Source organism: Microcaecilia unicolor, chromosome 13, assembly GCF_901765095.1.
Source record: "Microcaecilia unicolor chromosome 13, aMicUni1.1, whole genome shotgun sequence".
Taxonomy (NCBI): Eukaryota; Metazoa; Chordata; class Amphibia; order Gymnophiona; family Siphonopidae; genus Microcaecilia; species Microcaecilia unicolor.
Window position 1 is genome coordinate 87,148,302 of NC_044043.1, and position 15,460 is coordinate 87,163,761.

At 45.0% G+C, this 15,460-nt stretch overlaps 1 protein-coding gene across 1 annotated transcript in view; it reads left to right on the forward strand.

Annotated features, from left to right (window-relative positions):
* LOC115456845 (trichohyalin-like) overlaps positions 1-15,460 on the forward strand; it is a 160,793-nt gene that overhangs the window by 74,493 nt on the left and 70,840 nt on the right. The window contains 1 exon segment of the mRNA XM_030186168.1: positions 3,172-3,262. Coding sequence (XP_030042028.1) covers positions 3,172-3,262 — 91 coding nt within the window.

Sequence of the window (15,460 nt, forward strand, 5' to 3'; positions counted from 1 at the left end):
CGGTATATCAAGTCCCATTTCCCTTTCATTTTGCTGCACGTCCATTTTCGACCAAAAAAAAAAAGACTTTTCTTGTAGGTGCGCTGAAAAATGGACCTGCACGCATCCAGTACACGCGTCTACACCAGCGCACCTTAATATAAGGACCCCCGGTGTTCTAACCATTAGGCTACTCCTCCACTCTATTATGAATTATTAATATTAGTAATTAGCAGGTGGAAGGGTGAGCAGGGAGCACGGTTACCATCCAGCAGTTCCTTTCTTGAATTGTGCTTCATAGACATTAATTCCTGCAAATTTATCTCTTTTACACTTGATCCATTGGGTGTACCTAGATGCATTCTGCTTTTGTGGTCTATGTCTACATTCCTCCTCCCTCCTCATTGCAAGTCTGTTAGCCCCTCCACTGCCTAGTTGGCATGCCCAGGTGACTCAAACTACCCTTGCCATCCCAAGGGCTGGTGGAGAGCTGCCACTTATGGATCAGCAAGGGGCCACTGTGGCAGTGGCAGCAACAACACCCATCTTCTCTCCCTCTCTGGCCCTGGGTGGGCCACCTCCGTTTTATTTTTAGATTTATTTATTGGGAAATGCTTTGTTCAGCTAACATCCATGTAAGGCTGAAACCCATTTTTGAGATTAACCTAATCAATGTCATTGAATCATGAGGCCTCATTTGGAGTACTGCGTGCAGTTCTGGAGACCGCACCTACGGAAAGATATAAACAGGATGGAGTTGGTCCAGAGGGCGGCTACGAAATTAGTAAGCGGTCTTGAATGCAAAAATTACAGGGACAGGCTTATGAACCTCAACTTGTATACGCTGGGAGAGAGGAGACATGATAGAAACGTTTAAATATCTCAAGGGCATTTATGTACAGGAAGAGAGCCTTTTCCAAATGAAGGAGAGCTCTGGAACGAGGGGGCATATGACGAAGTTAAGAGGGGGCTTAGGAATAACCTAAGGAAGTATTATTTCACAGAAAGGGTGGTGGAGGTGTGGAATGGCCTCTCGGTGGAGGTGGTGGAGTCGAGGACTGTTCCAGAATTTTAAAAGGCATAGGATAAGCATGTGGGATCGCTTAGGAACAGGAAGAATTAGGGGTTACAGAAGATGGGCAGACTGGATGGGTCATATGGCCTTTATCTGCCGTCATGTTTCTATGTTTCTATTGGCTCTGAAAAATGTTTTTGATCTCTTTAAGGGGGTCTTTCACTAAGCGGTGGTAGCATTTTTAGTTCGCCATAGAAATCAGCTGGCGGTAAAGTCCGATATGCCCATTGTTTTCCCATGGGTGTCTCGGCATTTACCGCCAGCTGATTTCTACCACGAGATAAAATGCTATCACAGCTTAGTTAAAAAAAACCCTTATATTTTGAAGTTTCAAATTTGGGCTTAATTTTGGATTTTCTTCAGCCCCTTTGCTTTATCTTTGTTACTTTACCTGAGTGGTAGTAACTCCTGAGTGGAAGAATAGCCTAATATTTAGAGCCGTTGGCTGGGAAGCCAGAGTTGAAACCCCACCGCTGCTTCTCATGATCTTGGGCAAGTCACTTAGGTCTGGATTGCGTTTGTTTGTTTGCATAATGGAGACCCGGTATCACCGACATAGATCCATGTTTCGCTGTACGCTATGAGAAAACAGGAGACTACCTTGAAACAGCGTACAGCGAAACATGGATCTATGTCGGTGATACCGGGTCTCCATTATGCATGTTCACTGAATCTGAAAAGCTAAGTATTAAATTGAAAATCGATAATGAGTGTGGAAAACCAAGATAAATGATAGAAGTGAATAATACAAAAAGAAAAACTAAAAATTGGGATCAATGAGGATTGTGGTACTGCCTTTGAAACATGCTTGGCTCATATTAGCCATTATAGAGGCAGACACGCTGGTCTGACAATCCTATTAAAGTATCTTTGTTTAACTAGACCATGATGTTTTGAATAAGGATGTATTTTATGTGAAGTTGAAGCTGAGTATAATGAGATAGATTATCTAAGCACTCCCTTCACCATCAAACAGTTATGTATGCCTAGTGAATACTTTGATAATAATTGATTGTTAGCACCCAATTAGCACTAATCGGCTTGTTGGCCAATTTGGTTGCATGCACATCTCAGTGATATCATGCAATTTTGTGTATGGCAATCTGTGTGCCATTTATAGAATCTGCCATTAATCCCTCCATTGCCTGCAGGGTCCTTCTACTAAGGTGCACTGAAAAATGGCCTGCAGTAGTGTAGGCGCGTGTTTTGGATGCGCACAGAACCGTTTTTCAGCGCACCTGTAAAAATGCTTTTTTTTTTTAAAAATTTTTTTTACCGAAAATGGACATGCGGCGAAACGAAATTTGGCGCGCCTCTGTTTTGGGTCTGAGACTTTACCGCCACCCGTTGACAGCGGTAAGGTCTCATGCGTTAACTGGGCGGTAAGGGTCTACGTGTGTAAAATGCCTTTTTACCGCCTGGTAGTGCCTCGTGTCAGAGAATAAAAAGTATTTTCTGGCGTGCATAGGGTTCGTGCGTCAAAAATGAAATTACTGCCCGGGCCATGCGGTAGCGGGGTAGTGATCCCAAATTGACATGCATTGGGCATACGTAGGCGCCTACGCAGCTTAGTAAAAGGGCCCCTGCCTTTGTAAATGTACTCTGCAAGGTAGTGAGTAAGCGCATTAGTGCATAACTGTGCAGGGGAGTGAGCATGGGCAGAGCATGGGTGTGTCTCCCACTTATGCGTGTAATTTACAGAATACTGTAAAGTTACACATGTGACATGTTGCACATTGTTACACCCCTTTACACCTGCCATTGACCTGGCATAAGTGAGCATGTCTAACCTTAGCCACACCAGTGTTCAGTAATGGTAACCATCATAAAATGGGGATTCCCCGTGAGCTTTGGAGCACCTAATAGGGGGGTACCCAGGTATAGAATTGCCTTCTTAGATTGTGAGCCCTCTGGGGACAGGAAAATGTCTACTGCATCGGTCTCACCTTGAGCTACATCTGAAAAATAAAAAGTTAAGAGCTAAATCCAAAATCTCCCCCCCCCCCCCCTTCCACATTGACTTTCTTACCTTGGAACTGCACGGGTTGGGTTGAGAATGGAGACCGGTTTGTGCTATAGGTAATAAAACTCCACTTTGTCTTTGTTTCTATTGCAAGTGAAGAGAGGGATCTGGCATATGCTCGTGTAATTCAGGAGGAGCTACAGAAGAAAGCAGAGGAGTGGCAGCAGAGAGAGGTGGAAGACCAGGTAGAGAAATCTTTTGTCTGTAGCCCTTTCTCAGACTAATAAAATTCTACTGGAAAAATGTTAATACCACTGGTAACCACATTCCATTCTACCTTGTTTGACTGTGGAGATGGCAGAGTTGCTCATAGGTTAGCACAAAAGTATTGCCATACTGGGACAGACCAAAGGTCCATCAAGTCCAGCATCCTGTTTCCAACAGTGGCCAATCCAGGTCACAAATACCTGGCAGAAACCTAAACAATAGCAACATTCCATGTAGAACCCCAAAGAGTAGCAACATTCCATTCAGATTCTCGAATAGTAGCAACATTCCATGTAGAACCCCAAAGAGTAGCAACATTCCATTCAGATTCTCAAATAGTAGCAACATTCCATGTAGAACCCCAAAGATTAGCAAGATTCCATTCAGAATATCAAATAGTAGCATAAGTACATAAGTATTGCCATACTGGGAAAGACCAAAGGTCCATGGAGCCCAGCATCCTGTTTCCAACAGTGGACAATGCAGGTCACAAGTGCCTGGCAAGATCCTAAAAATGTACAATACATTTTATGCATCTTACCCTAGAAATAAGCAGTGGATTTTCCCCAAGTCCATTTTAATAATGGTCTATGGACTTTTCCTTTAGGAAGCCATCCAAACCTTTTTTTTTAAACCCTGCTAAGCTAACTGCCTTTACTACATTCTCTGACAACAAATTTCAGAGTTTAATTACACGTTGAGTGAATAAATATCTTCTCTGGTTTGTTTTAAATTTACGAAGTAGCTTCATTGCGTGCCCCCTAGTCCTAGTACGTTTGGAAAGAGTAAACATTAGATTCACGTCTACCCATTCCACTCCACTCATTATTTTATAGACCTCTATCATATCTCCCCTCCGCTGTCTTTTCTGCAAGCTGAAGAGCCCTAGCCGCTTCAGCCTTTCCTCACAGGGAAGTCGTCCCATCCCCTTTATCATTTTTGTTGCCCTTCTCTGTACCTTTTCTAATTCCACTATATCTTTTTTGAGATGCGGTGACCAGAATTGAACACAATATTGGAGGTGCGGTCGCACCATGGAGCGATACAGAGGCATTATAACATCCTCATTTTTGTTTTCCATTCCTTTCCTAATAATACCTAACGTTCTATTTGCTTTTTTAGCTGCCGCCACACACTGAGCTTCTGCAGACCCAGGGGGGGTCTCTGTTCATTGCCCTAGCTGCAGCTCAGTGTATGACCTTGAAGTATGTATTTTGACGTTCTTGTGCTTAACGTGAATTTGCAGGATTGTTCGGATAGGCAACTCCGCAACTAGGTGAATTATCTTGTACAACGGTTGTGTAGACCATCTGCTGCTGAACGAAGAATTATTAGTTCCCGTTTGTCCTTTTTGAGTTTCAAGTGCTCCTGTCTTCCAGTATCACTTGACATCAAGGTTATTCTTGTTTTCAATCAAGACAACTTGGCTTTCGGGGGCTAAAACTAAACCAGCCCCCCCTTTAGAATGTAAAGACTTGTTTAGCAAGTAAAGCGTATCTTGAGTGAAGGTTAATTTAGTGGCGTTGCCTTGTTGACGTCTGTGTGCAAAGGATTTTAATCTGACCTCCAGAAGTCAGCGTTTCACGTAGCTTGTGTTCTGGTAATATATGGTACCACCCCATTAGATGCTAAAACATTTTATATCTAATTGCTTTTTATGCTCACTTAGCTGGAACTCCGACAAAACACATCTAAATGATTGAATAGAGAGCTAATGAACATACATATATATATTTTTTCTTAAATGCCACCGTAATAAAACATCCAGAAATGCATCTATTCCCTGAATTTTAATTCCAGACTCCTCTTGATGCGTTCACATCCTGTGCTCGCTCTTTAAGGACAAATTCAGACATTGGTAGATGCGGGGGGGGGGGGGGGAGAGGGGGGTTCTTTGTAGTTCTGTTGGGCAAAGTAGGAATATAAATATTTAGAAAGGTAACTGTTTAAACTACTGAAATTTAAACCATTACACGTTTAAATATGCCAGGGTCTTCTCAAGCTGGCCAGCTGTGGCTTAGCCTGCCCTGTGGGGGTGGCCATGGAAGCTGCTTAGGTAGCCGAGAGGAAGCACCAAATCTTGTATGGCCTCTTGTCCCTGGCAGCTGAGATTAAGCAGTAAGGCTTTATTTATCAGTAACATTTTACATCCCTACTTAAAAAAGACATCTTAAAGCATAGACTTAGCTTGGCATAAGTCACACACCAGCATAGGTAGGGCTGGAAATTAGGGCAGGCAGAAAAACAATAAAACATTTTTTGCCAGCCTGTATGCCAGCCTGAAATGTCATACCCAGCTCCCTGACAGCAATATGCAGGTCCCTGGAGCAGTTTTTAGTGGGTGCAGTGCACTTCAGGCAGGTGGACCCAGTCCCATCCCCCCCTACCTGTTACACTTGTGGTGGTAAATGGGAGCCCTCCAACCCCCCCCCCCCCCCCCACAAAACCCACTGTACCCACATGTAGGTGCCCTCCTTCACTCCTTAGGGCTATGGTAATGGTGTAGAGTTGTGGGGAGTGGGTTTTGGAGGGGATTTGGGGCGCTCAGCACCCAAGGTAAGGGTGCTATGCACCAGGAAGCTATTTTTTTTTAAATTTTGTTAAGTGCCCCCCTGTTGGTGTCCTGGCATGTCAGGGGGGCCAGTGCACTACAAATGCTGGCTCCTCCCACGCCCAAATGCCTTGCATTTCGCCGGGTTTGAGATGGCCGGGCCCGGTTTCCATTATGGCTGGAAAACGAAGCCGGCCATCTCATGTAAACCCAGCGAGCGATTTGGCCGGCGCCAAGCGTATTTCAAAAATATGCTTGGCTCCGCCCTCTCGCAGAGCCGGCTGCGAAGATGGCCGGCCACCGATGTAGCCGGCGCTGTTTGATTATGCCCCTCCAAGTTATTCTGTGATTATTAGATATTCCATCACTATTACATTGTATTATATCTCTGTTATTTGAATTTCAGTGCTGGTAAATGTGTCTATTTAACAAATCTGAGTACGTGCAGGATGTCAGACTCACAGAAACAGAAGCCTGCGCAGCTGCATTGCTGATCTGCAAGGGCAGGCTTCTACATGGGATGTTGCTAGTGCAGGAGTAGCCTAGTGGTTAGTGCAGCGGACTTTGATCCTGGGGAACTGAGTTCATTTCCCACTGCAGCTCCTTGTGACTGTGGGCAAGTCACTTAACCCTCCATTGCCCCTGGTACAAAATAAGTACCTGAATATATGTAAACCGCTCTAAATTTAGTTGCAAAAACCTCAGAAAGCTGGTATATCAAGTCCCATTTCCCTTTCCACATCAGGTTTGTGTTTAATCAGGGCTGTCCCAACCATTAGGCAGGACTAGGTGATTCCTTAGGGCAGTGATGGGCAACCTTTTGAGCTTGGTGTGTCAAAATTCGCCAAAAAACCGAGCATAACTCGGGTGGTGTGTCACTTCAAGAAAAATCACTGCTACTAGGACCGCCCCCGGGCCCCCCCTACCCAAGATCGCTGCCCACCCGAGGTCGCCGGGCCCCCCCTCCACCCGCTACCAGGCCCGGAACTAACCTTAAAGCCTCCTTTCACGTCGCAGCAAGCAGCAGCAGGGCAGACCTCCCTTCTGTGCTCCGCCCTCGCGGACGTTACGTCAGGCGAGGGCGGGACACGGAAGGAAGGAGTGGCCTGCCCTGCTGCTGCTTGCTGCGACATGAAAGGAGGCTTTAAGGTTAGTTTCCGGAAGTGAGGAGGGAGGGCGGACCACACTGCGGTGGCGCCACGTGTCATCGAAAATGGCTACGCGTGTCAGTGCTGACACGCGTGTCATAGGTTCGTCATCAGGGCCTTAGGGCATCAACTTCAAGGGGTCATCAAAAAGCAGGCTGCAGTCAAAGCAATGGAAAAGTCCCAACAGCAACGCAAACCCAAAAGGACCATTTACTCATACTTTTACCTGCGAAAAAAGTTGACTGTTTAACTTAAGATGTCCAGTTCTGAGATTTTTATAAAGTGAATTTGGGGAGTGTAATTCTGAAGGTTCACCTGGGGCACCCAAGTACTCTTGCAAAGTACAAAAAGAAAAAGTAGGGGGTAGACCAGATGTATATCCAAACAGCAGGTTTATTCTCACATGAAAATCCAAAGACTCGACGCAGTCCTGCGTTTCGGCGCTTTCCTCACCTGTCTCAGGACTCGATGTCAATTGCCTCAGCCACTGACGGTAATAACACATAAATAGACTTGAGAATCCAATAATACAGCATTCGGTGAACACACAGAAGAGTATCGTCACAAAAACAAATGCAAGGTAAAGTACGTGTGAGGCAAAGACAGGCACCCAATACTCTTAAACTAGCCAAGCGTTTTAACGTTCATCACATAAAGCAGAGCTACATAAGTACATAAGTATTGCCATACTGGGAGAAGACCAAAGGCCCATCGAGCCCAGCATCCTGTCCACAACAGCGGCCAATCCAAACTTCCCAAATGTACAAACATTCTATAAGTGTTATTCCTGGAATTGTGGATTTTTCTCAAGTCCATTTAGTAGTGGTTTATGGACTTGTCCTTTAGGAAACCGTCTAACCCCTTTTTAAACTCTGCCAAGCTAACCACCTTCACCACGTTCTCCGACAATGAATTCCACAGTTTAATTATGCGTTGGGTGAAGAAAACCTTTCTCTGATTTGTTTTAAATTTACTACACTGTAGTTTCATCGCATGCCCCCTAGTCCTAGTATTTTTGGAAAGCGTGAACAGACGCTTCACATCCACCTGTTCCACTCCACTCATTATTTTATATACCTCTATCATGTCTCCCCTCAGCCGTCTCTTCTCCAAGCTGAAAAGCCCTAGCTTCCTTAGTCTTCCTTCATACGGAAGTCGTCCCATCCCCGCTATCACACGAGATAGTGTGTAGTTGGTACACAACTACACACTATCTCGTGGTAACATAAAATCATCGATGGTGAGACCCCGGGATACATGCTAGACCTCATTGACTTTCCAACCAGAAACACCACAAGGTCAACACGCACATACCTAAACCTACACCACCCAAGCTGCAAAAGAATTAAATACAAATCAACCTATGCATCCAGCTTCTCCTTTACAAGCACGCAACTATGGAACGCACTACCATTCACCTTGAAAACAACTCACGACCTATCAGACTTTTGGAAATCACTAAAAACTTACTTATTCAAAAAGGCATACCCTGATGACCTAACCTAAATGACTCGATCTCACAACTTAATGAAACTAAGACTCGAATTGTTCACAACTTCAACCCTTCTTCTGTATTCCTGATGTGTTTATTATACAAGAACCTCAACATTGTCACTCTGTATCTGCCATACCGGAAATGGCGATCGCCATCACGGTCATTATGTAAGCCACATTGAGCCTGCAAATAGGTGGGAAAATGTTGGATACAAATGCAATAAAATAAAATAAATAACATGACACGTTGCTGGTACAGTTTTTTCTGTTATCCTCTCTTGATGCTAATGGATGTGTGTCCGTATTGTCCAGTTCCTGGCCCTTTTTTAAATGGAAAGGTGCTTTTTTGTCTACTGTACTGGATCCCACTTTCTAGATTGATTCCCTTTATCGGCTTGCCCTTTGATTTATTGTTTTAACTTTCAACAATTTTTTATTGATGACATTCTAATAAAACAAACACCTTGACAAGCAGCAAAATAGTCACATCAGATATATCAATCACAGTCATGTGCATACAGTCATCATCAATACTTTCCATATATATATACCATTTATCCCTATCCCCCCACTAATTCCCCCCTCGTTATACCCCCCACTCATATCGAATCGGCTTTACTGCTACTTTCCTCCAGGAGTCTGAACTTGGAAAGTCCTCGTAGGATCCGATCGTTTCTCAGCCGATTGATTTACAGATAATCAAGACAAACATTTCCAACATTGCATGTTACAACAGTAGGCATATCTATACAAACCCAGCAATTGCCGAATGATAAGTACAACCTTCAACCTTTTAACCGTTGTATCCCCTTACCCTATCCCTATCCTCCCCTCTATTCCATCCCGCGCTTCCCCGCAGTACCTTTGTGATAGTAAGAGTTATGGCCAATAGGGGGAAATGGGCAGCCCACAGGTACCTGCTGATATGAAGCTCTGCTAACAGTTTGTTCTATATCTCCACCTGCCCTCCCTCTCTCCCTTGGCCTCGTATTGATTTATTGTTTTAATAAGAAGACAGAGTAATGATTGATCGTTAACACATTGTGACAGTCTATCTCAAGTTTGCATCTATGCGTTCATTTACCTGTGTACAGCGTTTCTCTCCTTCATGCTAATAACTGATAGGAAATACAGTCAACCAGTAATTGTGTCTTTGCACAGCAAGAAGGTGAAAGGTTCATTTTTAAGTTTTTGAAACGGATGCTTAAGTCCACCTCCCAGAAGGAGGCTGGAGCTTACCTAAAATTTGGAAGTCCTGGAAAGTTTATTAGTGGCACTTCTGTCTAGCCGAAAGTCTACAAGTCCAACACTTTAATGTCCGTACGAGACCAAGACGCAGCTCTGATTTATGGGCTGTGTTTATTACTCTATGACTTTGTATGATTCAGTGCAAACCCTCAGAGCCTTAAAAGCCTGTTAAAAAGACACCTTTGGCTTGATCTAATGTTCAAATAGAAATTGTGAGACACGACAGATTGGCCTTGTCTGCGAATAATTATGAATGTAGAAATTTGCAATGCTTTCTTTGCCCTTCCGGTGTGCTGTAGCATCTTTACTTTTTTTCCCCACACTCCAGGGAGTGATTTTTTTAAACATTTTTGACGAGCTTTCTGGATTCTTCTGACACCATAATGTGGGTTTAATGGGTCTGCTCTCTGATCTCTGTAACTCCACCAGTCTGAATGTCCACACTCTGAGTGAGCTTTAAAATAAGCCATATTAAGCCAAGGTTTTTCAGCTACATGGTGGAGAAACTTTCTGAGGGATAGGAAAAGTGTAAAAGGGAAGCTTAACAAAAAAACATGAGTAGATAGTGGAGCTCATTTTCAAAAGAGAAAAACGTCTAAAAAGTGGCATAAAGCATCATTTGGACATTTTTCTCACAAAAACGTCCAAATCAATATTTTCAAAACCTATTATTTAATGTTTTTCTATGACGTCCCTCAGAAGTGCATTCAAAACACGGGGGGGGGGGGGGGGGGGGGGGGCATGCCGGGGGCGTGTTAAGGGCGGGATGTGGGCGTTCCTATGACTTGGTCATTTTACTGCCATAATTTTACTTTGCCGAGATTGGGTGGCAGAGCCGGTGGCAGGAGGCGGGGATAGTGCTGGGCAGACTTATACGGTCTGTGCCAGAGCCGGTGGTAGGAGGCAGGGATAGTGCTGGGCAGACTTATACGGTCTGTGCCAGAGCCGGTGATTGGGAGGCGGGGATAGTGCTGGGAAGACTTATATGGTCTGTGCCAGAGCCGGTGGTTGGGAGGCAGGGATAGTGCTGGGCAGACTTATACAGTCTGTGCCAGAGCCGGTGTTTGGGAGGCGGGACTGGAGGTTGGAAGGCAGAGATAGTGCTGGGCAGACTTATACGGTCTGTGCCAGAGCCGTTGGTGGGAGGCGGGGATAGTGCTGGGCAGACTTACACAGTCTGTGCCCTGAAAAGGACAGGTACAAATCAAGGTAAGGTTTACACAAAAAGTAGCACATATGAGTTTATCTTGTTGGGCAGACTGGATGGACCATGCAGGTCTTTTTCTGCCGTCATCTACTATGTTACTATATAATGGAACAAAACAAAACAGTCCAGGACTAAAACTAAGATGTTTTGAGCTAGACCTGTTTTTATAACGAATAAGGCATAAATGAACAGATGACCCCTGGAGTGATCAGGGGTGACCCCCCCCCCCCCCAATACCTCCTCCAGTGGTCACTGACCCCCTCCCACCCTCCACAAATATGAATACAAATATGATTTAGCAATCTCTATGACAGCCTCAGATATTATAGCCAGGTCTATTAGAGCAGCATGCAGGTCCCTGGAGTAGTGGAGTGGTCAGTGCAGTGCACCGTGGTGTGGGGGGGGGGGGGGGGGGACTCTGGTCCCTATCTCCCTCTACCTGTCACATTTGTGGTGGAGCTGTGTGGTGGAACTGTGAGCCCTCCAAAACTCACCAGTACCCCCACTGTATCCACATATAGGAGTAGGTGCCCCCTTCACCCATAAGGGCTACTGCAATGGTGTACAGTTGGGGAGTAGTGGGGGTTTTTTGTGGGGGGGGGGGGCTCAGCAGACCAAATAAGGGAGCAACGGTGAGATGTGTATCTGGGAGCATGTTTTTGAAGTCCACTGCAGTGCCCCCTAGGGTGTCCCATTTATATCCTGGGATGTCTGGAGCACCAGTCTACTAAAAATGCTGGCTCCTCCTACATCACAATGGCTTGATTTTGTGCGTTTTGCACTTGGACGTTTTTTTGGTTTTTTTAAATGGACCAAAAACCAAAATGTCCAAATCACAAAATCTTGTTCAAAACAGTATTTTCAGAAAAAAAAAGATAGACGTTTTTCTTTTTTGAAAATGACCTTCTTTTCTATTCAGATTTTGAACGTTTTTTGCAAAACGTCCAAAGTCGGACTTAGATGTCGTATCGAAAATGCCCCTCAGTGTATACCCAAAGCCCAGCAGCAGAGGGATCTGTTCTAATTTCTTGTCAACTTTTTGTCTGCCTCTTATTTTGGGGCTAAACTTGAAATTGTCTTCAGATTTGAGATGGGGATGAAACTTACTAGAGACGAGATGTTTTCCCGATCTTTCAGAATCTAAACATAATTGGGAGAAAGTGGTAGCAGAAATAGGGGTTGAGAATTTCGATAAGAGTTGGCAGGGATGCTGGGGTTGGTTTAAGACTGACGACAGGGCTTTTCCTTTGTATTCTCCATAGATATAACAGAAACTTGTTAAATTTCATTTCGTTTTGGTATTTTTCATCTCAATAGTGTCTCAGAATAACTTAACAATTCACAGAAGGTCCCCCCCCCCCCCCCCCAACCAAGTGAACTGTGTTTTTCCAAGAACTCTGTGAGAGTCTTGAATCAATTTTGGATTTTTTTCCCTCCTTTAATCAGCAAATAAATAAACTGAAGCCTTGTTCTCAGGTCCAGGTGCCAAGAAGAATATGAGATGTGAACTTTTGTCCTGCCAGGTGGAAGCGCACAGTACTGGCAACTTTTCCAGCTGAGTATGTGAAAATTAAAGCAATGCTGATGATGGGATTTACATAGTAGCCCCAGTGAATGTTGGCAGACAAAGACCAAAAGGCCCATCCAGTCTTGTTGGTCGAGATCGGAGCACTGGGTGGATGCACATAAGTTCCCACATACAAGCCAACCACAGCTATCCTTTTCCTCCCAACCCTATCATACCTGAAATCTTTTACAGGGATTGCCTCCCCTACCTTCACTGGTAGACCATATCAGGTCTTGCCGTCCTCGTAGTAACATAGTAAATGACAGCAGCTAAAGGACCTGTACGGTCCATCCAGTCTGCCCAACAAGATAAACTCATTTTACATGGTATGTGATACTTTAAACCCGAATTTGATTTGTCCTTGCCATTCTCAGAGCACAGACCGTAGAAGTCTGCCCAGCACTCTTCTTAAGCTAACGTCGAAACCCCTTAAAATTTACACTCCAGCCCTCAACATTAATTCTTACAAGATCGATATTTAAGGAAAAGGGCAATCCAAGCAGATTTTGTGCCTGGGGCAATGGAGGGTTAAGTGACTTGCCCAGAGTCACAAGGAGCTGCAGTGGGAATTGAACCCAGTTCCCCAGGATCAAAGTCCACTGCACTAGTCATTAGGCTACTCCTCCAAAATCCAGGCTTCCTTCCTGGTTAAAATTTGGCCTCCTGTGCTCTCAGAAACTTGGGTTTAACACGCTCTGTCTGTGCAGGTCCCCCAAGCTTTCGTGGAGGGGCATTTTTGAAAGGGACGTCCAAGTTTCGATTTGGATGTCCTTGCAAATCGTCCCAATCCAGGGGCGGGGAAACCCGTATTTTTGAAACAAGATGGACGTCCATCTTTCGTTTTGAAAATACCGTCAGGGACGTCCAAATCCTTAAATTTCGCCATCCCTAGATTTGGATGTCCCTGGACACGGTCGTTTCTGATTTTTGGCGATTTTCGAAACCAAGGACGTCCATCTCAGAAACGACCAAATGCAAGCTTCACATCCACCTGTTCCACTCCACTCATTATTTTATAGACCTCTATCATGTCTCCCCTCAGTCGTCTCTTCTCCAAGCTGAAAATTCCTAGCCTCCTTAGTCTTCCTTCATAGGGAAGTCGTCCCATCCCCGCTATCATTTTAGTCGCCCTTCGCTGCACCTTTTCCAATTCTACTATATCTTGAGATGCGGCGACCAGAATTGAACACAATACTCAAGGTGCGGTCGCACCATGGAGCGATACAACGGCATTATAACATCCTCACACCTGTTTTCCATACCTTTCCTAATAATACCCAACCTAAACTGACTAACACGCTCCCTCCCCTGCCCAACTTGCCCATGACTTTTCTTGGTGCAACTCCCTTCCTTGAAGTTGTGTACTCTGGAATTTGAGCACTTAACGTATAGAATACTGACTAAGAGTAATGTGATACCCCGGGTGAGAGTTATGGGGTAGCCCTGTGAAAAACTCAACCAGATAAGGGATATAAATATGAAAATAAATGTTTTATTCACCTGAGCCCTGGGACCTGTTGCTTCACAGGCCAGGAATATCAGATTCAACTGTTTCTTTTATTTAGTAACAGTCTTGAATAGGCCTCTGGCTAGCGGGCCAATCAATCTGTGGCTGGTGGGGGCTGCCCCGTCCCAAACACAGCCTGTAAGTTCTTTGGTCTTTTGAGTCCCAGGTCTGGCCGTAGCTGGACCTCGGCAAGGCTTACAAGCAAGATTTTGGGTGGGCCTAGGCAAGAAGTGGGTGGGTACCAAATGTTCTCCCCCCCGCCGCCAAAAAAATATCTCAGCTGGTGGGAAAATGCTTCTCTCCACCTTGGTAGTCTGCAGCAGGCATGCACTGAAAACTGAGCATTCACAGGTGCCAGTAACGTGGAGCACACCATATTCATTACCATCAGGGGGAAGTCTTCAGCTGGCAGAGCTTGGGATCCCTACCAGCTACCACTAAACATGTGCTACTGTTGGGTGGGCCTGAACCCTAAGTGGGTGGGCCCCGGCCCACCCAGACCCACCTGTGGCTACGCCACTGCTTACAAGTCTTAGCAAAAGAAGCAAAGTTGGCTTACCTCATCCAGGTTACAGCAGCTAAACATGTTCAGTAAAGACATAGACTTGGGCTTCAGTTCTTCCTTCCCTGTCTTTTAATCTCCCAGGTATTGACTCCGCCCTTCCCCGCTCACTTCCTCACCGGGTGGGACCAGTGTTCTTAAGGTAGCCCAGGCTATCGGAGGGACTTTTCTTAAGGGTGAGGGGCAGTGTTCTCTAAAGCCCCTTACAAGCAGTTACCTGTGTACCTGCCAACTAACAATCAATTATTGGCTATAATTGGTGTTAATTGGCACTAACGCCAGTTAGCAGCTAATTAAGTCATTGTTACTCACGCAACTGACAGTATTATATAAGATGTGCACGCAAATTTGCATGCTAGTCAGAAATTTGGACATGCAGCTTTCCAGAATTAGGAGGGAAAAGACATTAGTGGTAGCGAGAGGCAGAAGACCACAGTTAAGGTCGATTCGGATGGGCAGAGCATGTTTCCATGTTTAAAAGTTCCCCCCAGAAACAATAAAAAGCAACACCGGGCCTTCAGGTTGGAGATAATTACAGTTCTTTTATTTGAGAAGTGACCCAACACGGGCCGTGTTTCGGCGCAAAAGTGCATGCCTCAGGGGTCAAAGTGTTCTTATGGATATGATCAAAAAATGTTGGAATAAACCAAGCAATCGGTATTTTGCCCTGAGCGTGGCAACTTGACACAAGACTATCTCTACTTCGGCAGGCAGGTGAAGGCTTGGCTCTTCGACCAGGCCTTTACTGGAAGAAGTAACTAACTCGTTAGTCTCACTCACATACACAAGGAGTGACTCGGGCTGCACATACTGCAGCGGGACATGTTTACCCACTCCTACCCTCGCTGAGATAACATTTAACAATTTCTCTGACCTCATGGGCAACTTTCTT